The sequence below is a fragment of the Carcharodon carcharias genome, chromosome 1 (assembly GCF_017639515.1).
Source record: "Carcharodon carcharias isolate sCarCar2 chromosome 1, sCarCar2.pri, whole genome shotgun sequence".
Lineage (NCBI taxonomy): Eukaryota > Metazoa > Chordata > Chondrichthyes > Lamniformes > Lamnidae > Carcharodon > Carcharodon carcharias.
In genome coordinates this window covers 191,514,594-191,528,700 of record NC_054467.1, presented here as the reverse complement: position 1 = coordinate 191,528,700, position 14,107 = coordinate 191,514,594, and the positions used below count along the sequence as shown (strand labels likewise).

Here is a 14,107-nt window from a genome sequence, read left to right as displayed (position 1 = left end):
GGGAGAAAGCTTGAGAATGGCTCTAAGGGAATTGCTCATTTGGAGATCTGGTGCAGACATGATGGGCTGAATGGCCTCCATCTGCGTTGTGATATTCTATAATTCTGAACTATTTCCTGAGTTCAAGCTAGATGTCTGAATGATGCCTTGGGCCTATGCTGTGTAATGCTACATTTGCAAAGCTTGCTTATTACCTATTGCACATTCTGGCAGTTAAATTGGGCACATTGTAGCAATGTCATTGTGGTTTTTATGCTATATTTTAAATAGTAGTCTTGCACCAAGAATCTTTCATCTCAACAATACAGCAAATAATATTTTGGACAGCTCCCTTTTTTTGACATCGGGAAATATTTTAGAAATTTTTTGTGCAACATTTTTTTATTTTTTTATGATTGTGTTACTCCTTCTGGAGTCTTCCTCATGTTATGAGCCAAGCGTAGTCAAGACGACTGACCAAGTGCCTGCTTCCACCGCCTCCCCCTCACGTACCACCACCACCACCACCACCCCCCCCCCCACCCCCCACCCTAGCCATTATTAATGCCCATTCATGATCATGCATTAGGAACCATGAAAGAGTAATTATGGATGACCTAGCCTTTTCACTTGCCCCGTCCTCTAAATGTGGTCGTGCCAGCGGCTTCTCTGTAATAATAAGAATGAGCTCAAAAAATTCCACTTCAGGGAATTGCCAGCACTAACTCGCATACTGCTACTGAGTGGACTGTGGATTGTTGTGTCAACCTGCTGTGCTGCATCTCTTCATACTGGTTATATTTTTAATCAAATAAAAGTAATGTATAAAATAATCAACATCAAAGAGTGAATTCAAGGTTTAAATCTACTCTGAATGTTGATGACATTCAGAAGCTGCTGAGACTCTAGTCTTTTAATTTCTGTTGATGTCTGAACCTCTTTACTAGGATTGTGCCCACTCCTGGAATGCTGTTATTTTTCTGTGTAATTCATCACAGGAAAAGGTCAAGTTTACTAAAGGGTTCTTTTTCTTTTTACAGGGTCCATCAAGGTCTCACAACCAACCTGAAGTACGATTCAGTGAAATTCCCTCAAGATTGCAACATGACTTCAGTTCTGGTGGCGTGAAACCAAAGTACCAGGAGAGAGTTAATCAGATCCAGCTTGAATGGTCTGCAACTTCTGGAGTCTCCCCTACTTTCCAGAGTAATGCAACAGATATTGATGCTAGAAGGGAAGTAACAAACACTGCTAACACAAATTCCATTTCAGACCAGTTCTGCGACTTTGCAAATTCACAACTGAACAGGCCTGTTCCTGGCTGTACCTGGAATCAGTTTATAAATGGGAATGCTGGACTGGCCATTGGTAATGTTAACCGGCTGGTGACTACTAAATTGTCCCAGTCCATTAGTCATCCAGAACCTGCAGTTCTATCAGCAAAATCAACGGACAAATGCAAAGAGTATTCAGAGCCCACAGAACAGCCACGTGGGAGTGGAGCAGGAAAATCCTGCAGAAGAGACACTAAGTGCTCTAAAAACCAGGTAGTGGACAACTCTGCAGAGTGGGACAAAAGTGCTCAAAAGGGAACAGAGTTAGAATTTCATGGAATTACAAAAGGAAGGAAAGACATTTTAGCAGGCCATAGTGCAAACACAGATCCACCATCAAGAACATCTCCCAGCAGGCCCAACACAATGAGTAGTCAGGAAAAGGATTCAAGTTCTGTAATGATTAGAATCCCAATACAACCACAGACTTCAGTGTCTACTGGTACCAGAACAAGAAAGGGACGGCTATCAAAAGCAATCACAGATAAAAGCATACATTCGGAACCAACATGTGCTGAATCAAATCTGAAAAATGCTGCAACTAGCAACTTTCCCAATGCCGGAAATGCTGTAAGCAACAGTCGGAGCCAGGTCAACAGCAAGGTCATCAAGCAGCAAAGTAGAAGTATGCAGAAGGAACTTGGTCAAATCAGTCTAGCAGTAGGAAGAGCTGGTGAATTAGCTGATCTCTCAAATAATGGAAATAGAGTTCGGAAACCAACAGCAATATTGGCATCACCTGTTTTTATAGATCCCACCAAAAGCAGAAGAGGCTCCACAGAAATGAAGCATTCAAAACATTCAGCTAAAAACAGCACAATTTCTGCCAAATGTAAAACCTTAAGTCTTCTGAAAGAAAATAGTGTTGCACAACAAGAAAATATGGTTGTGGAGCCTCCTTCTGCCTATCCTATAACTCCAGCTAGTCCACTGTATTCTAACACAGATAGTCTTACAGTTATTACTCCTATGAAGAAGAAACGGGGAAGACCAAAGAAGCAGCCTTTACTTACTGTTGAGACTATACACGAAGGAACCGCCACCAGCCCAGTTAGCCCCATTTGTTGTGAGTCTCCCAATGGTAGTAAGAAAAAGAAGAAAAGAAAAAGCCCTACTAAACTGGTACCAATGGAATCTGTCACCTTAGAGCCTAAAGACACATCATTTCCCAAAAAGGATGGGAAAATAAATGTTCTAGATAAGAAAACAATCAAAACTATTAATAAAATGAAAACCATGAAGCGGAAGAATATTTTAAATCAAATTCTGTCCTGTTCTAATAACACAGTACTAAAAAAGAAAGTACAGTCCTCCAGTACTATTTCAACAATCTCGTCTGTGCTTGAGACCAAATTAGGGAAACAGATCAATGTTAGCAAGAGAGGGACTATTTATATTGGCAAAAAACGAGGAAGAAAACCGAAAGCCATGGTACAGCTGCAGCAAAACGGAAACAAAGGTGCTGAGAAATATTCAAAGCCAATTTCTGCCCATTCAGAAAATCCAACTGTGCCTTTTGGTCCACATCTGACTGGAACAGTGTTACCAAACACTGCCCAACCATCACCTTCCCAGGTAATGGGGCCTGTAGGAAACCTCAGCCCGGTCAGCAGTGAGACTAACTTGTCCGAGTCAAAGGCAATGCCAAACCTTCAGCCAATTAGTGCACTTCCTATAAAAACCCCAAAAAGCTTGCATGCAAGCACTTGGAAGTTGTCTCCACCAAGGCTTCTGGCAAACTCTCCTTCTCATTTATCTGAGGCAGCTTCTTTAAAGGAGATTACACTGTCACCTATCAGTGAGTCTCACAGCGAGGAAACAATACCCAGCGATAGTGGAATTGGAACAGACAATAACAGCACTTCTGATCAAGCAGAGAAGAGTACAGAATCGCGCCGCAAATACTCCTTTGACTTTTGCACACTTGATCCCTCTGAAGGCACGGTTGTGGATCCTGGTGCAAAAGGAAAGCACAGTCACAGACAAAAACATCTGCTTGTAGATGATTATTGTATTCATGAAAATATGAAGAAACAGAAGCATAGACGGAAGAGGAAAAGCCTGCAGATGCAGAGCAGGGATGACTTGCAGTTCATAGCAGATCTGGAAGAACTAATTGCAAAGTTCCAAGTATTTCGCATTTCTCACAGAAGCTACTCTTTTTATGCTGATAACCCATACCCCAGTATTTTTAGGGTCAACTTTGATCATTACTACCCTGTGCCATACATCCATTATGATCCATTACACTATCTTCGCCGGACAGCTGATCTTAAGTCTAAGAAAAGGCGTGGAAGACCTCCTAAAGCCCAAGAGACTATGACAAAGGTGCCTTTCTTACAGGGTTTTGGGTACCCATTACCCAGCGGGAGTTACTATGCACCCTATGGCATGCCTTATACATCAATGCCTATTGCGACAGGTATGATGAACCTTGGGTATTATGGGCAATATTCAGCTCCTTTTTACTTGTCTCATGCACTTGGGTCATCAACTCCGTTCATGAGGCCTACAATGCCTCCACCTCAGTACCATGCCAGCTCCCATTTAAAAATGCCAACCACTGCCAAACACAAGGTAAAACATGCCATGCATTTGCAGCCTTCGATAGGGATGGATTTAAATACCGTACAGCCTTCCTTAACATCACAAAGAGGTGGTGGCACTGGAATCCCCAGTAGCCGAATTCATAAACGGAAGCATAAGCACAAACATAAACATCGAGATGAACGGCTCATTGGGTCACGAGAAGACCTAGGTGAGCTCTTTGGGTGTAAATCTGATTTTGCTAAAGCTTTAGTACATCAGAAACTAGAAGGCTGTGACAAAGATCTTACACTGGGTGCTGACAAAGGAAAACCTAAGGAAAAACTGAGACAGCAGCATGTTGAACCAATGCACATGGGACAAAAGGCATCAAGGAACATCTTTGATTTAGACACCTCATCAAAACTAGCCTTTTCTGACTTGCCACAATGGACAAGGACTACAGAAAAAAATGATTCTGTCAGTGAGTCAATTGATGCCTGTGTAAGAAGGTTCACAAGCACTGAGACCCGTACAAGGCGGGAGACCTCCATGGACTTATATGGGGATCTGCAGTCTGCAAGCAGCATGACTGAAAAGCGGGAAAGTGAATTAAGTGGGAGTAGAAAAAGGCACTTTGAAGGTTTTGGATCATATCGGGAGAAGAATGGACCTGTGCTAAGGACTAACAGGAAAGACTGGGGGCAAAATCCATATACTACCCCTGCAGCACCAGGTAAATATAGAATTTTTAAAAATATGTCACATTTCTAAAGTGTGTATGTGATATCATTTAGATCTTTGCTATGATTTTGTTCAGACCTCTGTTAATCTATGTAATTTGATCTGCTAAATTGCAGTCTAAAGTTCAGAATTATGCTGTTTCTCAATTCGGCATGTTAATCAGGACTTCCTCTGACTTTTAAATTAAATTATTTTTTATGGTTGAATTCTAAAATTGTTAGTAGAATTGCTGCACTATTATTGTGGCTAATTTCAACAGTCAATGTCATGCAAGATGATGTGGATCACTTATGTTATGATTGTTTCATTTAAAACATTGAAAATAATGAGTTTATAATGACACGCAGTGGATTTGGAACAATGAAATAAGATGTATAGTAAGTTACCAGCATGTGGTACTTGAGGAGTGATAGATGCATTTCTCTATCGCTATTCCTAGCTTGGCAAAGTAATACGGCCCTCATAACACTGCTCTTTCAAACATCCCTAAGTCTTAAATTTAGCTCCATGTCAAACAGAGTGTAGGAGTTTGGGGCATGTTGATTGAGAGGCTGGTATTTGTGATAAATTTCTTGTGGGGAATTTTGATTTATGGTTTTGTTTTTATTTATTCATGACTCTCATGTACATGAATCACAAAAAGTCAGGGTGCAGGTACAGCAAGTAATTAGGAAGGTAATTGGAATGTTGGCCTTTATTGCATGGGGCTGGAGCATAAAAGTAGGGAAGTCTTGCTACAGCTATGCAGGGCATTAGTGAGACCACATATAGAGTACTGTGTACAGTTTTGGTCACCTTACTTAAGGATGGATATACTTCTTTGGAAGCAGTTCAGAGAAAGTTCTCTAGGCTGATTCCTGGGATGTGGGGTTTGTCTTATGAGGAAAAGTTGAGAAGGTTGGGCCAATACTCATTAGAGTTTAGAAGAATGAGAGGTGATTTATTGAAACATACAATATTCTGAGGGGGGTTCGTAGGGGAGATTTTCAGAGAATGTTTCTTCTTGTTGGAAAATCTAGAACTGGGATAAAAATAAAGGGTCTCCTATTCAAGAGGGAGTTGAGGAGGAATTTCTTTCATCAGAGGGCATTTGGTGTTTGGAATTCTCTTCCACAGACAGCAGTAAAAGCTGGTCCACTGAATTTGTTAAAGGTTGAGTTAGACAGAGTTTTGATTGTAAAGAGAATCATTGGGGATAGACAGAAAAGTGAAGTAAAAGCACAATCAAATCAGCCATGATCTTATTGAGTTGTAGAACAAGCTCAAGGAGCCAAATAGCCTACTTCTGCTCCTATTTCTTCTGTTCTTATGTTCATGCATGGGATGAGGGTATCATTGGCATGACTAGCATTTATTGTCCAACTCTAATTGCCTTTAAGACAACTGAGCAGCTTGCTAGGCCATTTCAAAGCGCAATTACGAGTCAACCATATTGCTGCACGTCTGGAGACATAGACCAAATCGACTTCCTTCCCTAAAGGACATTGGTGAACAGATGGGTTTTTACAACAAATCTGATAGTTTCACTGTCATGATCACCTATATCAGCTTTTTATTTAAGATTTATTTAAATTATAGGGATTTGAATTCAAGTCTCTGGGTCGTTAATCCAGGCTTCTGGATTACTAGTCCAGGAACATAAGCACAATACTACTGTGCCCAGTAAATATGTAATGAGTAATGATATATCATAATTCCTTTGAGAAGTTTGTAAATATGTCTTCAGATGCCCAAGGTAGGCTGAGCAAAGTTCTTCAAATGACAGAAAATTGGCAAAGCACTGTTCTGTCAGCAAAAATTCCAATCCACGTAGCATTTGCTTTTGCTTAATGGTTTCCAGTGAAGTTTAAATGACCACATGCATCCGCTTCCGTCAATAAACATTGTACTTTCAGTTGACTTTTAGTTGCACTTGAGCTCCATTGCCTTATTTTAAAAATACCCTTCATAAATCTTTTTTTTCATAAGGTTAACTTTCTTTTCATAAGGTTGTTTTACTCTAACTGGCAGACTTGTTGAATAAATGACTTTGTACCAGTCTTCACAGTGGAGGAAGAGAATAATATACCTGACATTCCAGGGAAGCTAGCAATGCATCAAAGACTAGAACTCAGTAAAGTTAAAGTAAGCAAGAAAAAAGTATTTGTAAAAATAATAGCACAAAAGACTGGCAAATCCTGAGGGCCTGATGGGTTCCACCTAAGTTTTAAGTTTAAGATGAGGAAATTATCCATAAGTATGCAAAGCTCTATTGATTCAGGAATCATCTCCTTAGATTGGAAAATTGCAACTACAATTCCATTATTTAAGTTAAGTGAGAGAGAGCAACCAGAAAATTATAAACCTATCCACTTAACATCTGTTGTGGGAAGTTTTTGGGACGTATAACTAAGAACAGAATGATTGAGCACTTAAAGAAATTTGAGCTAATTGGAGAGAACTGACTTGGATATGTAAAGGTTAAGTTATGTCTAATGGAACTAAATGAGTCAATTTTTCAGGCAGTAACTAAAGTGGTAGACAGACAACTAACTGTCCATGCTTGAGGTGTATGTGGAGGCAAATGTTAGAAGACATTCGATAAGGTTCCATATAGGATATTGTTCACTAAAAATTAAGCTCATGGAATTTAAGGCAAATTATTGACGAGGTTAGGAGATGGGTTATGTAGTTAAAACAGACAGCAGTGATAATGAGTATATACTTGAGTTGGAAGGAAATGCCTAGTGATGTCTCATGAGAACCTGTGGTGGGGCCTCAATTGTTCACTATATTGATTAGGCTGCTATATTCAATGTCAGATTGCCACTCCGCTCCTATTTTTTTTAAGCAGCGCCTAGCTCCGCATTTCAGGCCCGCATCTCTGAACCAGGCCTCTTCAGAAATGTGGAGCATACCTGTACTGGGAGTCTCTTTTCATAGGGCAGTTTCGTCGGAGGAAGCCAAGCCACACTCCCTTTTATGGCACTAGCTGCCGTATTTTGGTAAGTCTTCATTAACTAGCACAGTAAAAGCTTTGGGACATTTAAATAGCTTTTCAAAATATTGTTGAATGAGTATGAGTGAGGTTAGTGGGTAGGGTGGTAGATGGCTGGGCGAGTAGGATTCCTGCTGGGTAGGGTGGGCAGGATGGTGAGGTCGGGTCAGGTCAAGTCAGGCGGGTAGGGGGGGAATCAGAGACCTCGGGGGGAGTCAGATGGTCAGTGGGGGTGGAGTCAGAGGCTCTGGGGGGTGCTGGGGTCTGAGGGTCTAGGATGTTGGAGGGGAGTTGGAGGGTCATGGGGGAGTCGGGGGAGTCATTTGTATCGTTACCCAACCATTTTCAGCTGCTTCGTCAATGACCTTCCTTCCATCATAAGGTCAGAAGTGGGGATGTTCACTGATGATTGCACAATTTTCGGCACCGTTCACGACTGTTCAGATACTGAAATAGTCCGTATCTAAATGCAGCAAGACCTGGACAATATCCAGGCTTCGGCTGACAAGTGGCAAGTAACATTCACGCCACACAAGTGTCAAGCAATGACCATCTCCAACAAGAGAGAATCCAGCCATCACCCCTTGATGTTCAATGGCATTACCATCACTGAATCCCCCATTATCAACATCCTGGAGGTTACCATTGATCAGAAACTGAACTGGACTAGCCATATAAATACTGTGGCTACAAGAGCAGGTCAAAGGCTAGGAATCGTGCGGCGTGTAACTTACCTCTTGACTCCCCAAAGCCCACCTACGAGGCACAAGTCAGGAATGAGATGGAATACTCCCCACTTGCCTGGGTGACTACAGCTCCTACAACACTGAAGAAGCTAGACACCTTCCAGGACAAAGCTTGATTGGCACCATATCCACAAACATTCACTCCTTCCACCTTCGACACACAGTAGCAGCAGTGTGTACCATCTACAAGATGCACTGTAGGAATTCACCAAGGCTCCTTAAGACAGCACCTTCCAAACCCACGACCACTACCATCTAAAGGACAAGGATAGCAGATAGATGGGAACACCACCACCTGGAAGTGCCCCTCCAAGTCACTGACCATCCTGACTTGGAAGTATGTTGCTGTTCCTTCACTGTCACTGGGTCAAAATCCTGGAACTCCCTTCCTAACAGCACTGTGGGTGTACCTACACCACATGGACTGCAGCGATTTAAAGAAGGCAGCTCACTACCACCTTATCAAGGGGAACTATGGATGGGCAATAAATGCTGGCGAAGCCCACATCTCGTGAATGAATGAATTTAAAAAAAAACCCAGGAGCTAGATATATATTTTTTCTTGTGCAACATTTCCTAGATAATTATCCAGTTAAGTGAGTGGGAACCCTCCTAAGTCTCCGACTCTAATGCAGAGTTAGAAACTTTTTCGGAGGGTTCCGGACACAGGGCAATTGTCCACTGGAAGTTGAAATCTCCAAGGCAATCTCTGCAGCATCCTCACTTTGGAACTTCTGAGAGGCCACCCAGAGCATCTTCCAGGATACAACCATCCAAGTACTGGAAGATCTGAACTGTTAATTGCTCGAGTAAAACAATAGGGAGCCATATAATTTAATTTTACCATAGACACAAATAAAGGTGGCATAGTCCATAGTGTGGATAGGAGCATAAAATTCTAAAGAGACATTGATAGTTTAACTGAGTGGGCAAAACTATGACAGATGGATTTCAATGCAATTGTGTTTGAGGTCATCCATTTTGGTAAAAAAATAGTATTTTTTAAATGGTGAAAAGCTAGGTTAAATGGAGGTCAAAGAGATTTAGGGTTCCATGCACACATCCCATTAAAATATCATGGTCAAGTACATTGAGTTAGCAAAATGGCAAATGGAATGTTAGCCTTTATGTCAAGAGGGCTAGAACAGAAAGGGGAAGAAAGTTTGTGTTAGCTATGGAAAACCCTGGTTGAGCCACATCTCGAGTACTGTCTGCAGTTCTGGACTCTGCACCTTAGAAATTAACTTTGGAAGGACAGCAGCGCAGATAGCTCAGAATGTTATCAGGCTCCAAGAGTTAAATAAGAGCAGAGATTATATAACGAGGCTCATATTTCGTGGAATATTGAAAGTTAAGGAATATTTAATTGAGGGTTTCATAATTTTGAACAGAATTGATGGAGTAGGTAGAAATAAACTTTGTTTTCTGTGAGGCAAGGGAACATAGCCTTAAAATTAGTGCCAGGTCAGTCAAAAGACAGAAAAATACTTCTTCACACAATGAGTCGTGAAAGTGGCGAACTCTGCCACAAAAAACAATAGATGGTAGCTCAATTAATAGTTTTAAATCTGAGATGATAGATTTTTGCTAGACCCTGGTATAAAAGGAAACGAACTAAGGCAGGTACATGGATTTAAGATGCAAGTTAACATAACCTCATTGAATGGCAGAACAGACCCAAGGGACTCAATAGCCAGCTCCAGTTCCTTTGTTGCTTAGTGAGATATTAGGGTCAGAAATTTGTGTGAGGTATCCTTCTGTAGACAACCATCTGCACCCACCCTCTGAAATGAAGATTCCGCCATTCAGGATATCTTTCCTGAGGCACGTGCAGTGAGCCAGGAGATTTCCCGACTCTGCACACCTGCCTCAGGACCAAAAACTCAGGCTCTGATCTGCCAAGTATTGCAGGGCTCTTCAAGAGGAGTGCAGGCAGGAGAAGAATTATGTCAGTGGTCTACTCCTCCACATTTCATGCGGCAGCCTGGTTTTCATTGTATGCAAGCTGCCCACATATGCATGGGTTGCACACCAGAGTTATTATTCACGTCATCAGCAGATAGCCCTTGATACCCAGTAGCGACCTTTTGATTTGTCTTGGTGCCTCAAATGCAGATAGCACAATGGACTGCTGCAGCCTGAAAACATCATAACTACTGCCAGGATGCCAGGCACTGAGCTATATGATTCACTGCGTGTAATGGCACAACAGTGGCTGTTGAGAGAATGGGATCCCATCAACTGCAGCACATCTCATGGTTGACATGAAGTGCCTGCATAGCAACGTGTGTGCAGTCAGTGGCACCCTGCATCATGGCAAAGGCTGCAGTCCACATGAAGCGACATGCTCCATGCCACTTGCTGCTCACTGGCCAGAGAAAAAGAAATATATTCAGCTTTCTTTGAATAGAGAGTGTCAATGACCTTCTTTACTCAACAGTGAACAGTAAAATATGGGATAGTGGAAATATCACTGGTTCAATCTAGGCAGGGTCTGACACCCGAAAGTCTGTGGACACGATCAGCTTCACAGCTGCTGCAATGTGTTTCTTGCCTTGGTGTGAGGCTACATTTGCGGTTGCAGCAGATGGCAGATTTCTGAGGCTGACAGCAGAGATGTCTGACATGTTGTTCTGGTTCAGGTAGGATGGATTTGGCCTCTTGCTGAAAGTCCTTCTCCTCCTCCTCCTTCCTTTTCTTGCAGCTTATCCTCTTCATGCCCTCTGCTCATTCTCACTGTCATCCTGTACTCCAAGGGGAATGCTACAAGTGCACTCTGGTCCAGGGACAACAGGTTTGTGCAGAAGCCTTCAAGCTAGGACCATCTCCTCCAGCAGTTGTCACATCATATTTTGTAGGATTTCCAACTTTAAACAACTGAGCACCAAACACTTATACAATCATAGCAACAGCTATTAGAAATCAATCATCAACTGATCTGAAAGTAGTTATGATTCCTTTAAATGACATTGGTGGAGGCGGGGGTCTTTCCTGCTGCTGAATGCATGTTCAGTCATGCATGATTGAGAGAGGCCATTAGCTGTAGTGTTGAGCTCCAAAATGACACCACACCTGGCCCAGGATTTTGCCCTCGACGGGCGGGCTCGGCGAGCGGGAGCGGCCGGGAAGCCGACCGCCGGCTGTGATCGGGCCACGGCCGCGATTTCATGCTGGCAGGCCAGTTAAGGCCCGCCCGGCATGAAACTTGTGCAGCAGCGCTGCCTGTGTTTGTGGGAGGTTGGGGGGGCGCGCGAACAGGGAAACTTCACGCATGAAGCAGAGCTGCCTCAGGGAGATGAAGATTTTTGAAAGTTGAAAATAAAGAATTTTAAAATGTTAAAAAACATGTCCCCTCATGTCACATGAACAGGGACATGTTATTCATAAAATGTTACATTTTTATGTTATTTTTAATTGCTGTTGGAAACCTCATCACGCGGCATTTTATGCTCGTTCGGGTCAGGCTCGCGCCTGCCCGACAAGCAAAAAATTCTGGCTCTGATGTCCAATGTCATGGCCTGCGTACTTTGCATACTTCCAGCAGATGCTAACTGCATGCATACTGACACACACCAATATGGCCAGGACCAGGGTTTTGAAATGGATTTCCTAGAGTTGAGGAACCAGTTAAATGTTTTCACGTGCTCTGGTGATAAGTAAGGCCAGTGATATTATGGGATAAGATCTGGCAGTGGAATTCTGGATGAGTTGATGTAAGTTGGAGCTTAGGAAAGGAGAGTTAGTTATGCCAGATATATAAGCTTCTACCTGTCTTGTTCAGTTTTATTCTTTTAAAGGTGATTCAAAGCACCTTTGGGCAAAGATCTGGCAAATGGAGTTTAATGTGGGAAAATGTGAAGTTGTTCTCTTTAGCAAGAAGAATAAAAAAGCAGATTATTACTTAAATGGAGAAAGGCTGCATAATTCTGAGGTGCAGAGGGGCCCAGGTGCTCTAGTGCATGAGTCACAAAAAGTTAGTATGCAGGTACAAGAGGGATTGAACATAAAAGTAAGGATGTTATGCTTCAGTTATACAGGGCATTGGTGAGACCGCACCTCGAATACTGTGTGCAGTTTTGGTCTCTTTATTTAAGGAAGGATGTAAGTGCGTTGGGGGCAGTTCAAAAGAGGCTTACTAGATTGATACCTGGAATGAGTGGGTTGTCTTATGCAGAAAGGTTGGGCAGACTGGGCTTGTTTCCACTGGAATTTAGAAGATTGAGGGGTGATTTGATTGAAGTATGCAAGATCCTGAATGGCCTTGACAAGGTGGACATCAAAAGGATGTTCCCTCTTGTGGGTGAGTCCAGAGCTAGAGGGCACTGTTTTAAAATTAGGGGTCGGCCTTTTAGGACAGAGATGAGGAAGAATTTTTTTCTCTCAGAGGGTTGCGAGAATTTGGAACTCACAGCCTTAGAAGTTGGTGGAAACGGGGTCATTGAATATTTTTAAGGCAGAGGTGATAGATTCTTGTTAGGCAAGGGAATCAAAGGTTATCGGGGTTAGATGACAATGTGGAGATCGAAACACAAGAAGATCAGCCATGATCTTATTGAATGGCGGAGCAGGCTTGAGGGACCGAATTGTCTACTCCTGTTCCTATTTCTTATATTCTTATTTAGCATTGTAACATAATTATGAATTTTTATCTTTCTTACAACTCTCAAATTAATTATTGCAAAGAAAATTTAAATTGAATTTTCAATCTAACTGTTTACATTTTTAGGTGGAAAGAATTTATAGTGCTTGAGGTTCAAACACATCAGTACCTGATTGGCCTGGGTTTTCTCTCGTTATGTAGTGACATTTTCCTGTCATAAAATTTTCACTACGGTTGACATTTGAAAATTAAATCAGCCTGAGTTTGGAAAGCCCATCAAAGCTCAGGAGTGAAATGATGGCAGCTAATAGTTTATGGCCACTTGATGACTATCTTGTGTGATCCCCAGGCAATGAATGTCAGAGTTTGATGGAAAGACAATTGTTATGAAATTGTGAAGGGGCGATGAGCAGTCATTGCTAGTATTTTTCTGAGGAGATTAATGTCTTCTATTTTGCCATGGGATTGTCGGCCTGATAGGCTGATAGTCTCACTGACTCCCATATTAATAAAGGATTTGAAACTCTTTCATTCCCATTAGTGGCTGTCTTTGGTTTAAATAAAAGAATCCTGTCTATTCTGTATTCATGTCTATACATCAGTCATCTTGCAATGAACATTCCATAATCAAAAACCCCCTTCAGACTAACTAGCTTCACTGAAAGTCTTACTTTAACTATACTAAATCCACGTTTGACAGAAAAATAGCTTCATGAAGAAAAAGCTTGTTTTGATATAGTGCCTTTTAAGTCCTCGGAAGATCCCAAAGCATTTCATAACCATTACATTAATTTTGGCATGCAGTGCATGTTGTTTGTATGGAAAATTAGATAGAACTTCACCTGCACATCTTTCTTGCATATTGTTCAGCAGTTAATTCAGAGCAGGGAAAAGTATGTCAGCCTTCTTTCCATGAACAAAGGGAACAGAATATTGGTTTATATCTGAGGATAGATGACCTTAAAAAAAAATTTGATCTTTCACCTGGTGGCGGTATTGGCATCCTGAATAATTAATGTGCACTGAGTCATACAGATCAGCAACAACCTGTGTTCAATTTCAAATCTGTGCTGAGTAAGCTAGTCTTAGCCAGAGCGATTATATCATTGACTTTAGCATCCCTAAGTGAGGAAGGTAAAAGTCAGCCAGGGTTTCCATTCCTCATCACTATTCAGTAATCCTTGTGGTAAGTGCATATGTA

At 41.8% G+C, this 14,107-nt stretch overlaps 1 protein-coding gene across 5 annotated transcripts in view; it reads left to right on the top strand.

Moving 5' to 3' along the window:
• setbp1 (SET binding protein 1) overlaps positions 1 to 14,107 on the top strand; it is a 357,519-nt gene that overhangs the window by 254,020 nt on the left and 89,392 nt on the right. For all 5 annotated transcript variants that reach the window (XM_041188634.1, XM_041188620.1, XM_041188647.1 and 2 more), the window contains one exon: positions 1,020 to 4,575. In XM_041188634.1, the coding sequence (XP_041044568.1) occupies positions 1,020 to 4,575 (3,556 nt within the window). The remainder of the gene's footprint in view (positions 1 to 1,019; positions 4,576 to 14,107) is intronic.